Source organism: Eretmochelys imbricata, chromosome 4, assembly GCF_965152235.1.
Source record: "Eretmochelys imbricata isolate rEreImb1 chromosome 4, rEreImb1.hap1, whole genome shotgun sequence".
NCBI lineage: Eukaryota > Metazoa > Chordata > Testudines > Cheloniidae > Eretmochelys > Eretmochelys imbricata.
The window spans coordinates 28,107,753-28,121,112 of record NC_135575.1 but is presented as its reverse complement, the minus strand read 5'-3'; the positions used below and the strand labels follow the sequence as shown (position 1 = coordinate 28,121,112).

The 13,360-nt window shown below is 44.2% G+C and overlaps 1 protein-coding gene across 1 annotated transcript in view; it reads left to right on the top strand.

Moving 5' to 3' along the window:
• The window catches only part of UNC5C (unc-5 netrin receptor C), a 351,092-nt gene extending 337,940 nt beyond the window's left edge, over nucleotides 1-13,152 (top strand). Inside the window, exons 14-16 of the mRNA XM_077814388.1 lie at nucleotides 820-984; nucleotides 12,282-12,460; nucleotides 12,987-13,152. Of these exons, the coding sequence (XP_077670514.1) occupies nucleotides 820-984; nucleotides 12,282-12,460; nucleotides 12,987-13,152 (510 nt within the window). The remainder of the gene's footprint in view (nucleotides 1-819; nucleotides 985-12,281; nucleotides 12,461-12,986) is intronic.
• The last annotated feature ends 208 nt before the right edge of the window (nucleotides 13,153-13,360 follow it).

The following is a 13,360-nucleotide window of genomic DNA, read 5'->3' as shown; positions in this document are numbered from 1 at the left end:
CGGCTACACGAGAGAGTTTACAGTGGCGCAGATGCACCGACGCAGCTGCGCTGCTGTAAGCTCTCTGATGTAGCCACTTTAAGCCGACAGGAGAGGGCTCTTCCATTGGCTTAACTACTTCAGCCCCCACAAGCGGGAGTAGCTATGTCGGCGGGAGAAGCTCTCCTGCTGACAGCGCTGTCCACACCGATGCTTCTGTCGATGTAACGTCCGTTGATTTATTCACCCCCACCCCCACCCCCGAGCGATACATGTTATGTCGGTATAAGCTGTTGTGTAAGGATAGCCTTAGAGTCAAGGGTTACTACCAGCCAGAATACATGCACTCTTCAGCCTGTTTCCAGCATTGGCCACTAGGGCCCAGTACAGAGAGAGTTGCATTGAGCATTTTCAAGGACCCAGGCCCTTTGTACTCAAGCAGCAGGTTCAGCCTTAAGGAAGCAGGAAAACAAACACACCCACCTTTGTAACATGTATGAGAAAACAGCGGAGCATCCCAGGATTTGTGAAGGTTTCTCATCACTGAGAGGGAGGATTTGCTTATTTTTATTCTGTCTGTTTCCATTGCGTGGTTCAGTTGCTCGTCTCCCGTGCAGTGAATGCTTTTCACGGGACGCTAGACTGGGGACCACCATGCTGAAGAGCAGAGCCACATCTTCTTCAGAGAGACCGCACAGTATCTCCTCACAACACTCATGACCCCATTTGCCATATTCATTCCAGAGCCTTTTGAGAGATGAGCTGAGAATTTGCTGAGATACATTAAGACTGTAGATGCCCAGGATCAGTTCAAATTTTTCCTTAATTTTCCTCCTGCAGGAAATTCCTTTTTACCACATCTGGAGTGGGTGTCAGAGAAATCTACATTGTACCTTCACCCTGGAAAGGTTCAGCCTGAGCACGCTGGAGCTGGTTTGTAAACTCTGCGTACGGCAGGTCGAAGGAGAAGGACAGATCTTCCAACTCAACTGTACCGTGTCAGAGGTAAAGGGCCCAGCCATTTCCACACCGACCAGTGAGGGGGAAATGTGGCAGTACTTTCCCAGCAAACATCCTTTAACCTGCCCACATTCCCCATACTTGTTTGCCGTGCCCATTAATTCTCTCCTTCCTCCTGGTGGCTGGGAGGTACCAGGCTTTCCACCCTCTCTCATAACTGCTGTAGGTACTTTCCCTTCTCATAGATGCTAGACAGCAGGTGTGGATTCAACTGCCTTCTTCACTCTTTCCTCATGCTCCTCCTGGCTGCTCAGCTGGCTTTTGTCTATTCCCTCCTCTGGAAGGGAGCATCCTTCCTTCAAAATGGACCAGGGAGGAATGGTAGGCGTGTTCCTGGTGTTTCTCCCTTTCCTCCCTGGAGCTCCTTATTTCCCCTGCGTACACGGGGGGTCTGTTTCTTCAGCACACCTTCTTTTACATTATAAAACATAGGATGGTCATGTCCCCTGATGTCCACTCACTCTTCCTAAGTCCATAGTTCTCGAAGCTCCAGGTGCTCATGAGGGAGAAGTGTGCTGGATAGATATAAACCATTTTACTCTGAGCCCTGTCAATAACCCCTATGAAATAGGGAGCATAAGACATTAGGTGTGGAACAGGCTTTCCCTTCAGTCTTTGCTCTTGCCAAGTTCCAGCAGCTTGGCGTACTGCATAAAACTGCCCACAGCTAACTAAAAGTAGAGCTGTATCTCAGTGAAAGGGGAATGGCTAGCGGACCCTAACGAGCCATTCTCCTGAAAGGCACCAGTCCTCCTTTATATTTAACTGTGTATTTAGTTATTTATAGATGTCTACATTACACCGATCAGACGTGCCCTGAGCACACGCACTTCTTTAAAAAACAGTATACACCATTTACTGAAGCAGTGCCAATTTTCAGGGTTCTCTAAAACAAGTCTCTGTCGTCACACACTCAAGCAAAAGCCTGAGGAAATAGATGAGTCTTACAGCTCACTTTGCAGCTGTGTGTCATGACTGTTATGTTAGATCAGATTCTTCTCGTCACTAGAGGAATGGAGAAATGTAGAATGTACGGAAGGGAAATATTCCCAGGAGCAGCAGTAGGGAAGATAATCTGTAGATTTGAGAGTGGATGAGTGCATCAGCCTAGGGAAAAGAGCCTGAGGGTCTGGGTCTTTTGCTTTGTTATGTCCCAAAATTAATACCACAAGGGAAAAAGTGTTGGAGATGACACAGGAGTTTGGCAGTGGCACATTGCTCTGGTCCCTTTTTTTTCGTGACCTTAGGATTTGAAGGACTTTAACACTTGGGGACAGTAAAACTTAGTGGTAAATGATTCTTTAAGGTTGAGGATAGGGGAAAATTCTACCGCTCTGACCAGCCACTGCTTCACAAAGAGCCACTGGCAGCATCTGTGAGCAAGGTGGATAACCAGGCCATGTTATCCACAGAGCCCTCTGATGGGAGTCCCACAAAGGAGGAGAATTGCTATCCATCTGGATTTTAACCAGCTTGTCTCATGTCATACCAGCTAGGTGCCCGGGACACTCAGTGCCCTGACATAATGTGAATGATGCAACATCAGAAAATGATGAGGTATGAGTCAGCTTGGAAACCTTGTGAGATTTACATCGGGAAATCACATCATCATGATGAAACTGAGAGCAATCATATCATTTACCTAGGAGGCAAGCACATGTGGCAATAATAGGGACATAAGTCAAAAAGTGGTTGCAGCATGTTGAAGTTGGTGAAATGTCAAGGTCTCCTTATGGTCTGACCTTTACAAGTAGAGCAAGTCTGGCAAAGGAGAGCCCTGGCTCAGATACCAGAAAGGGGTGAGGAAACCCACTATAATCACCAAAACAAATGGCATCTTTCTCCTGTGTCCTTTTTCTCCTACACCGTATGAAATGACAGACTGGTTATGTCTTGTTCCCTGGCTCATAGTCAAGGATAGTCCTCCTCTACAGAGAAATAAGCTTGGCCTGCAGAGCCCTCCTCTCTCTTTTCCACAGGCTACTACAGTGCAATCACCATTTCCTCCCAGAGTTTCATGAGCCCTTTGACTTACAAACATCTTTAGTTAAAGGCCCCGCTGACATTAATTAGGAATCTCACGATACCACAGCAACCACCGGCACTTTCCAATCCACAGGCCATATCTCTGAGCCACACAGCTTCACCCCTGCTGGCTTTGGATGGCGTTTTCACTCTCCAGGCTCAGCAGGTCTGCAAAGTTCAATAACTGTACAGCTCCAACAACAACAGAAGCAGCAGAATTTGGGAGGGGTCAGGGTCTGTCCCTTTGATGACTGCCTTCTGTCTGGATTGCACATATGCCGGCTGATGAAAAGGATGGTGGATCGGGCATAGAAATAAATGAAAAGGAAGTTAATATCCCTCCTTTGTGGAGAAATGATCCTTCAAATAGTGTGGCTGCAACATAAAGACTTTCTGTCAGTTTCTCCAGGATAAAGAAATTGATTTCTTTCATGGCTCTGCTGCGGTATGATCCTTCTGGATAGGAAGGACGGGAGAAATGTCAGTGAGGTTTCTCCACAAGCAGCTGATAGCTTAGATAAATAACTAAATCAGTGTAAATGAGATAGTGGTGAGGGTTGGTAAGGAAAAAGAGAGGCATTTATCTAAAAGTCAGCAGATGAGATTCACACCCGGTTGGTAGTGACCCAAAAAGTCAGTGTTGTTATCAAGTGGCTGCTGACCTATGTGAAAATGTAGGTAGCCTTCACGCCCCGGTTCTTAATGAATGGTGCCTTAGATAGTATGGTCAGTGGCACGCCAAAAGTATCATTAGATCAGAAAGCACAACCCCCCCCTACCCTCCCACAGGCACTTACTGCATCCTAGCTGGCAAGGACTGCAAGGCATGAAGAATGAACTATCCTCTCACCCCTACAATACTTCTTTCCACTTCGAAGGACTGAATCACATGGGCAAGGTACTTGCAGGAAGTTTGCTTTGAACCTTCCTATGCTGTACATGCTCTCTGGATAGACAGAGGACTTCAATCTCCATGGCTGGACAAGCTGACACCTTTTATCAATCGCTACGTTCATTTTTAAAACGTCACACACACACACACACACACACACAATCCTCTTCCTGAATTATTTTCCCTTTCATGTTCCTTATTATAAACCCCTATAAAGGAATTGGTCAAAGGGTCAAGATCAGCCAGGCACAGCTACAGTGGAGTAGGCATCATTATTACATAGTTAGAGCAGCTACTCACATGTAACCATTTTTCTGGCTGAGAAGAGAGAGTGGGCAAACTCTGAACTGTGAAATCATGGAAAATGAGTTCTTGTGGGTGACTTTCGGAAGGGCTGTGAGATGACAGCCTAAAGTTACTTATTCTGCAGGGCCCTGACAATGTGCACCATTACCCATAACATCTGCTTGGTTATTGGGTGTAAAGTTGTATATTCAACTGGGGACAACATAACATTAAAGACAGATGGTAAAACTACTATCACAAACAATTACTGGATAAGTGCTGCATTGAGGTAATCTCTGATTTAACCTAGCAGAGAAGTGAAAGAGTTGGTGGTAGCTTTAATGAAACTCAAGTACACACTGTAATTATCTTCTGCTGCTTATATGTAATAGGATCTGGTAAGAGTTTCAAAGGGAACAGAAATAACCCTATTGTCTTGTGCTGTGATTCCGTCCAGCCGGGATTAAAGCAGGGAGAAAATAGCACTCATTAGTGAAGCTAAGGATCATGAGAATTGCTCATCGTAGTTGGTGTATGGTGGCATTCCCACATCCACCGTGGAAGGGGCAATCAGTGCTAAGAGCTGACATGCAGGACGCTGTCACCACGTGAATTAGCTTTTATTGCTGTGCTAGTTTTGATGGCAAGGAGCACATGGCTTCTTACGCATAGGATGGCTCCTCACCTGCCTCACCCCAGCTAGACTGTAGTACAGAAGTCCTGGGATGAAGCTAGAGAGAGTGTGTTTAGTTGTCTACAGCTAAGAGAAGAATAATGGCCTTGTGTGGTTGGTTAGGACTCTGAACTGGGAGATATGAAATCTAAGTCAAATTCCTGGGTCTGCCACAGACTTCCTGTGCGACCTTGGGCGTGTCTCTTAATCTCTGTGTGCCTCAGTTTCCTACCTTTAAAGTAAGGATTATAATGCATCTTTCTCCCACCCTTTGTATGTCTTTGCTTAGATTGTAAACTCTTCAGGCCAGGGAGAGTTTCTTACCACGTATCTGCACAGAGACTTCCCCAATGGGGTCTGATCTCAGATGGGACTACTTGAATTTGCCTGATAATGTATGGAAATATGAGAGAGTGGGAGGTTTTCAGTCTTTGCCCAGTCCTTAATTCTAGAAGACCCCAATTCCCCGCAAAGAAACAGGCCCTTGTGCAGAAATCTTTATGAACCCTGCAATATTCCTGAGTTTCACAAGGGCAAACTGCTAACCACAGAGCCACAGCCAGACTTTCAGAGTGCACGGAGAACTCTGTCCATTGTATGCTTTGACCTGGAGATGGAGAGGGAAAGTGTCACCTCTATGATGCTCCCAGTTACCACTGCCCTGAAGAACCTGTATTCTGTATCTTCCATGTTCCAGGATACCAGCCTCTACGAACAGGGTTAATAGCTCCAACAGGGTCAATGTTGTAGAATTTGCTGTTGACACAGGCCTTTTGCTCACACACACCGAGCACTGTAGTTTGGTATGTGATTAGAGAGACCATAGTCAGTAGTTCTTTGTGCACATTAGTGTGAAGATAATTCTCCAGCAAAGTATTTCAATGGCTAGCATAAAAAGTCGTGATGTAACATTTTAAAAAAGCATGGATGGAATGGACTCGACACTGAAAGGAGTAGATAGGGGAATGGAGGCAAGGGAAATACAGGATAATTCCATCCAAAGCCCAAGAATGGCGCTGACACCTGCTATTCCCACTATATACTAGTGTTTAGGGAAATCTTGACCGGTTGCTGCTATCGGGTGAAGTGCAGGCGAATGAGATTTCCTGGAAGCTGTGTGATGGCTGCTTGGGCCAGGCATTGTAAAGTTTTGAGACTGTTCTCGGTTGTGTTTGTGGGACATCTCCTGTAGCTAATTATACAGAGCAACACGTTAATTAGAAGAAAACTAAAGAAATTGACATTTAAAGTAGATTTTGTTACAGCTTTAGTAGTTCACAGGTAACATTTGCTTTTCCTTTCCAATCAGCTAAAGCGATTATTAAAATCATTTCCCTTGTGCTGCTGTAAGTTAGATCATGTATTGATGCTTTTTTATTGCCTTTGTCTACATTAAATGTCAATTTGGGGGGGTTTCGTACTTTTTAAAAAATTCCCATTCAGTATTTCGTCTTTTTTAAAGCACCCATTACTCAGCTGAGAGGCTTGGGTCTTATTCATGCACAGTTTTATTTGGAGCTGTCTCTCTTTTCAGTTTAGTGATCACAGAAGACACCTGGATTCTAGCCTCATCTCTGCCACTCACTTTCTGAATGACCTTAGGCAAGCCACTTTATATCAATTTCCCCATCTGTAAAATGGGGATAGTTTATATTTTCCTTTCATAGACTATCAGGGTTGGAAGGGACCTCAGGAGGTCATCTAGTCCAACCCCCTGCTTGAAGCAGGACCAATCCCCAATTTTTGCCCCAATCCCTAAATGGCCCCCTCAAGGATTGAACTCACAACCCTGCCTTTAGCAGGCCAAAGCTCAAACCACTGAGCTATCCCTCCTTTCTTTGTAATGTGCTTTGATACCTACAGATGAAAAGCACGTTGCACGAGCTATTCTGTTAGTAGACTGACTGGTGCTACGGACTGATTTTGGTTTGGTTTTTAGTGGGCCTGCATGGTTTCCCCAACACACTTTAAATATCTTATGCTATCCTCTATACATTCCCGTTCCTGAAGGACAGCTCCCATCACTTCAACATACTCTAGGGAGATTTCTCTCATGCTTCTAGGCTGCCAATCACCTTCAGTTCCTATTGTTTTCAGAAGTAGTTGAGGGCACTCAGCACCTTCTATGATCTGGCCTGCTGAGATCACTTAATGGATAACCTCATTCCTGAAAACCTCAGGGGATCCCTCAACATAAGAATATAAGAACACAAGAATGGCCATTCTGCATCAAACCAGTGCTCCATCTAGCCCATTACACTGTCTCTGCCACTGGTCAGTACCAGACCTTCAGGGGGAATGTACAGAACACCCCATGTTCCAGCACTCAGGGGTTTAGGGTCCTCCCGAGCATGGGGTAACATCCCTGACCGTCTTGGTTTACAGCCACTGATGGATCTATCCTCCGTGAACTTGTCTAGTTATTTTTGAACCCAGTTCTACTTTTGGCCATCACAACATCCCATGGCAATGAATTCCACAGGTTAATTGTACATTGTGTGAAAAAATACTTCCTCTTGTTTGTATTAACCCTGCTGCCTACTAATTTCATTCGGTGAACCCTGGTTTGTGTATTGTGGGAAAGGGTAAATAACACTTCTCTTGGTGCTTTTTCCCACATCATTCATGATGTTATAGACCTTTGTCATACCTTCCCCTTAATCGTCTCTTTTCTAAGATGAAAAGCCCTAATATTTTTAGTCTCTCTTTGTGTGGAAGCTGTTCCATACCCTTGATCAACTTAGTTGCGCTTCTTGGAACCTTTTCCAGTTTCACTATAAACTTTTTGGGGTGGGACATAACTGACCCAGTATTTAAGGTGTGGGCACACCTTATATTTTTTAGAATTATTTATATTTTTGATATTTGCTGTCTTATATTCTATCTGTTGCTAATTGTTCCTAACATTGTGTTAGCCTTTTTGACCACTGCTGAGCATTGAGCTGAAGTTTTCAGAAAACTATCCACAATTACTTCAAGATCTCTTTCTTGAGTGGTACCTGCTAATTTAGAACCCAGCATTATATAAGCACAGTTGGGATTAATTTTTTCAACTGTGCATTACTTTCCACTTATCAATGTTGAATTTCATCTGACATTTGTTGCCCAGCCACCCAGGTTAGGGAGGTCGCAGTCAGCTTTGGACTTTACAAAATTATTCATGATTGTTTCATCTGCAAACTTTGCAACTTCACTGATCCCTTTTCCAGATCATTAATTAATATGTTGAACAGCACTGGTTCCAGTACAGATTCCTTAGGGAACACTGCTGTTTACCTCTCTCCATTGTGAAAACTGACCATTTATTTCTACCTTTTGTTTCCTATCTTTTAACCAGTTACTGATCCATGAGAGGACCTTCCTTCTTATCCCATAACTTTTTAGTTGCCTTAGGAGCTTAGTAGTGAGGGTCTTCGTCAAAGGCTTTCTGAAAATCCAAATACACTATATTGACTGGATCACACGTATTCATATGCTTGTTGGCACTGTCAGAGAATTCGAATGGATTGGTGGGGCAAAATTTCCATCTACAAAAAGCCATGTTGACTCTTCCCCAACAAATAGTGTTCATCTATGTGTCTGGTAATTCTGTTCTTTACTGTAGTTTCTACCAGTTTACCTGGTACTGAAGTTAGACTCACCAGCTTGTAATGACCAGGATCCCCTCTGACGGGCTTTTTAAAAATTGGCATTACATTAGCTACCTTCCAGTCATCTGGTATGGAAGTTTGTTTCTTATTACAGTTTCATATTTGAGCTCCTTCAGAACTCTTGGATGAATACCATCTAGTCCTGATGAGAAAAGTGGGCTGAGGTAATCTCTTTTATTAGACCAACTTCTGCTGGTGAGAGACACAAGCTTTTGGGCCACACACACAGATCCTGGTGACAGTTATGACAGTTTAATTTATTAATTTATTTAATTTATAAATTATTTTATTAATTTATTTAATTTAATTGTTCCAAAACCTTCTCCGGAGACACCTCAGTCTGGGACAGTTCCTCAGATCTAAAAAGAATGGCTCAGGTATGGGAATCTTCCCCACATCCTCTGCAGTGAAGACTGATGTAAAGAATTCATTTAGCTTTTCCACAACGGCCTTATCTTCCTTGAGTGCTCCTATATCACCTTTGTCATCTAGTCACCCCATTGCCTGTTTGGCAGGCTTCCTGCTTCTGATGTTCTTTAAACAATTCTTACTGTTAGTTTTTGCATCTTTAGCAAGTTGCTTCTCAAACTCTTTCTTGGCCTGCCTAATTATACTTAACCTGCCAGAGTTGGTGCTCCTTCCTATTAATTATCCTCACTAAGTTTTGACTTTCAAAGTTTAATGGATGCCTTTTTGTCTCTCATGACCTCCATTACTCTGCTGCTTAACCATGGTGACATTCTTTTGGTCATCTCATTATCTTTTCTGATTAAGGGGAAACATTTAGCCTGAGCCTCTATTATGGTGTTTTTAAATATTCCCCCCTGCTGCTTGCCGGCATTTAACCTTTGTGACACAGCTCCTTTTAATTTTTTGTCTAAGAAGCCTCCTCATTTTTATGTAGTTCTCCTTTTTGAAGTGACCGTGTTGATTTTTTGGGGTATTACTCCCCCTCCACCCACCAGGATGTTAAATTTAATTATATTATGGTCACTATTACTGAGCGGTGAAGCTACCTCTTGGACCAGATCCTGTGCTTCAGTTAGGACTAAATCAATCATTGCTTCTCTTGGACCAGATCCTGTGCTTCAGTTAGGACTAAATCAATCATTGTTTCTCCCCTTGTGGGTTCCAGGACTAGCTGCTCCAAGAAGCGGTCATTGTGGTGTCCAGACATTTTATTTCTGCATCATGTCCTGAGGTGACATGTACCCAGTCAATATGAGGATAGTTGAAATCCCCCATTATTACTGTGCTTTCTGCTTTTGTAGGCTCTCCAATCTCCCTGAGCCTATTACAATCACTGTCACCATCCTGATCAGGGGGTCAGTAGTGTATTCCTACTACTATACTCTTATTGTTCAAGCATGGAATTCCGACCCATACGGATTCTATGGTACAGTTTGGTGGCACCTTAAAGACTAACAGATTTATTTGGGCATAAGCTTTCGTGGGTAAAAAAACCACTTCTTCAGATGCAACTGAAGAAGTGGTTTTTTACCCACGAAAGCTTATGCCCAAATAAATCTGTTAGTCTTTAATGTGCCACCGGACTCCTTATTGTTTTTGTGGATACAGACGAACATGGCTACCCCCTGATACATGGTAGAGTTTGTTTCATTTAAGATTCTTACCTTATTTATCTCTATGCTTTCTTTTACATGTAGTGCCACTCCCCCACCAGTGCAACCTACTCTGTCATTCCTATATATTTCATACCCTGGTATTACTGTGTTCCACTGATTATCGACATTCCAACAAGTTTCTGTAATGCCTATTATTTCAATATCCTCAGTTGATGTGAGACTGTCTAGTTCACCCATCTTAGCAGTTAGACTTCTAGCATTTGCATGTAAGCACCTGTACATTTTGTTAATATTCAGTTGCTTGCCTTCGTGTGTTGTATTTAAAGGGACCCTTACATAAAGGGATTTCTACCTGTACTTTACCTACTTTTTTCCTATCCTCTTTACTAGGCTGTAGAGTTCCCTCCCCTTTAATAAATTCATCCCTAAGAGACATCTCTGCCCGAACTGTGTGCTCCTTCTCACCTGTTGGCCTTCCCACAGCCATTTTGTTTAAAAAATACTCTACACTCTTTTTAATTATGTGTGCCGTAACCATTTTGGTTAGGTTGAGCATATGCCTCCTCTTTAAGAAGGATCCTCTATCTTCTAAAAGGGTGATCTCATTGGGATTATAAAAAAAATAAATAAAAATCTGAACCCAGCTGAGCTTTCCTGCATCGCTGAAAATGTCTGGTTCATTTTTTCCCTTCACCCTTTTTCACTTACGCATCGTGCCCTTCTGGGTTGTGACTGGGCCTGGAAGCAGACGGGCCAGAATACTAGCATGGATGTTCTTGAGGTGTTATCAGACAAAGAAACTTAGATCTAATAAGGCAGTCTGTTCTCTGGACATCAGCAACCAAAATTTAGTCTCAAGATTTGTTTGGATAAGATCCTAACAGAACGTAACCTCCAGAGCTTGCGAGAGTTACCCAATGTTATTAACTGTTACGGTGGTGGTTTCTCTCTACCCAATGCATGCTAAAGACACTTTTCAGACAAGGAGATGGACAAGATCCCTGCCTCAAAGGACCCACGACTTGTCATTCATAGATTATTCAGTTACGTATGTCAAATATGTGTCTCTTGGTGTAAAGTAATAGCCTGAGATGGCTCCATTCCCCCTATTCCTGCCAGCCAGATGACAACACAGAAGGGCGTAGAACTTCAAAGAAAACCACAAGGGGTAGATTTAGGAGAAAGGTGACTGCCAGGGATACTTCCTCCTCTGTGTAAAGCCTCTGTTGCTTGTTAGCCCATGGCTTTGTGTAAAAGAGAGAGCCGGGGAGTGGGGTTGCAACAGGAGCAGGGGAACAACACGTTCAACCTTCCACATCATAGTGCAGACTGAGGTCCGCATAAAAATGAGGGATCAGCTAATGCCTGGAGCGGCATCAACTCTCTCTCCATGGTTTATCCCCCATCAAAAGACTCCCAGAGCACAGGTGCTCGCTGAGGGATAATAGCAGCACATCCACCGAGCTGTTGCGATGCCTTTGCTCTGTATCTGTGTCTCTCCATGTGTGAGGAAGAGGAGACTTTAAAGAGAAATGTCTCCCCCTTACTGCCCAACGGGGGCTGCCCTGCCTCTTGGTACCCGGCCCACCATGGCTGGCCCCATGCCGAAGAGGGAATGGTATCAAAAATACCCCTTCCCCGCAAGTACCATGCATCTTTGGGAGGTAAATCCTTCCATATTTTCATTTCCATGGACGGGAAACATAGGCCCCTTGATGCTTTTTCCTGTCATCTGACTCCAAATGCTCTTCCCCACAAAATTCACCTCCGATATTCCTTGCTCCCCATACTTGTGGCTCCCCACATCAGGGAGAGTTTCCCACACACAGAAGGCACGGAGATCTACTGTACAGTTCTAAGGCTAGCATTCTCCCTAAGAAAGAGCTTGGTGTTTCTCCGCAAATGATCACATTAACTGATCAAGCTGGGCCTGAGGTTTTTACCTAGACCAGCCTGGAGTGGTGCTAAACCTGCTGCCTGTGCAAAGTTAGCGATAAATATTTCTGTTCCTTCAGCTGACTGACATCAAGCGCATATACAACTTGATTAGCACGAGGCTGCTCCTCCAGTAACGCGAGCAATAGGATTCTGACTTTGTGCATGGGGATTGCTTTTGTGTTCAGTAACAACGCTGCTTTATTTCCACCCCCACCCCTTTCTACAAAACTTAGGAACCTACTGGCATTGATTATCCTCCCATGGATTCAGCAAGTACCATCACCACCATAGTGGGACCGAGCGCTTTCAGTATTCCCCTGCCCATCAGACAAAAGCTCTGCAGCAGCCTTGATGCCCCGCAGACCAGGGGCCATGACTGGAGGATGCTGGCCCACAAACTGAAATTGGACAGGTGGGTGTGTTGCCTGCGTGAACTCTACAGCGTGGCTGAGTGACTACATAAGGGCTGTTGTTATAGACAGGTATGTGCGCGGGAAGTGAGCTCGCTCTCCTTTGTCCTTGTTAAGGGCCCAACCCTGGTGCCAGTGAAATCAGTGGGCTATTTGTCATTGACTTCAGTGGAAGAGGAGTTTCTCAAAGAGCACGTTTACAGAGTAAGGGGTCCACAAACTGGCAGGGCTTGGATAAACCACATAGGCAAGAGGACAGTACCAACTGTGAATAGGTGGGGCAGATCCCCATCAGCTGGTCTAAATCGGCTCAGGTCTATTTAAGCCAAGGGTGCAACCCTGATTTACACCAGCTGAAGATCCGATGCAGAAGGCTTCCATGCACAAGTGCAGTACAAAGACCTACAGACTAGTCACAGTGAACGCTCATGCAGAGTGTACATAATGGGTGTGGTTTGTGGATAGTTTGAATCAGCATTGCCAGTGGCAGCCAGTCTTAGAGGACCATTTCCCTTCATTCTGTTGCAGGTACCTAAATTATTTTGCTACAAAATCGAGTCCTACTGGCGTGATCCTAGATCTTTGGGAAGCCCAGAATTTTCCCGATGGCAACCTGAGCATGTTGGCGGCAGTCCTCGAAGAAATGGGAAGACACGAGACAGTTGTTTCTTTAGCGGCAGAAGGAAAATATTGATGCAACCTCAGAATGAAAAAGAAGGAATGGAAATAGGGGAGTGGTATTGCCCTAAGAGCTACGAATAAGAAACAAAATGACTACCCAGACCAATGAGTTTCACAAAAGACATTTCCGAGAAGAAAAACTCAGCCCTGACTTTCACGTATGTTCTCCTTGTACATTATGACAGGATCTAAAAGAAATCATACAAAGTTGAACCTTGAAA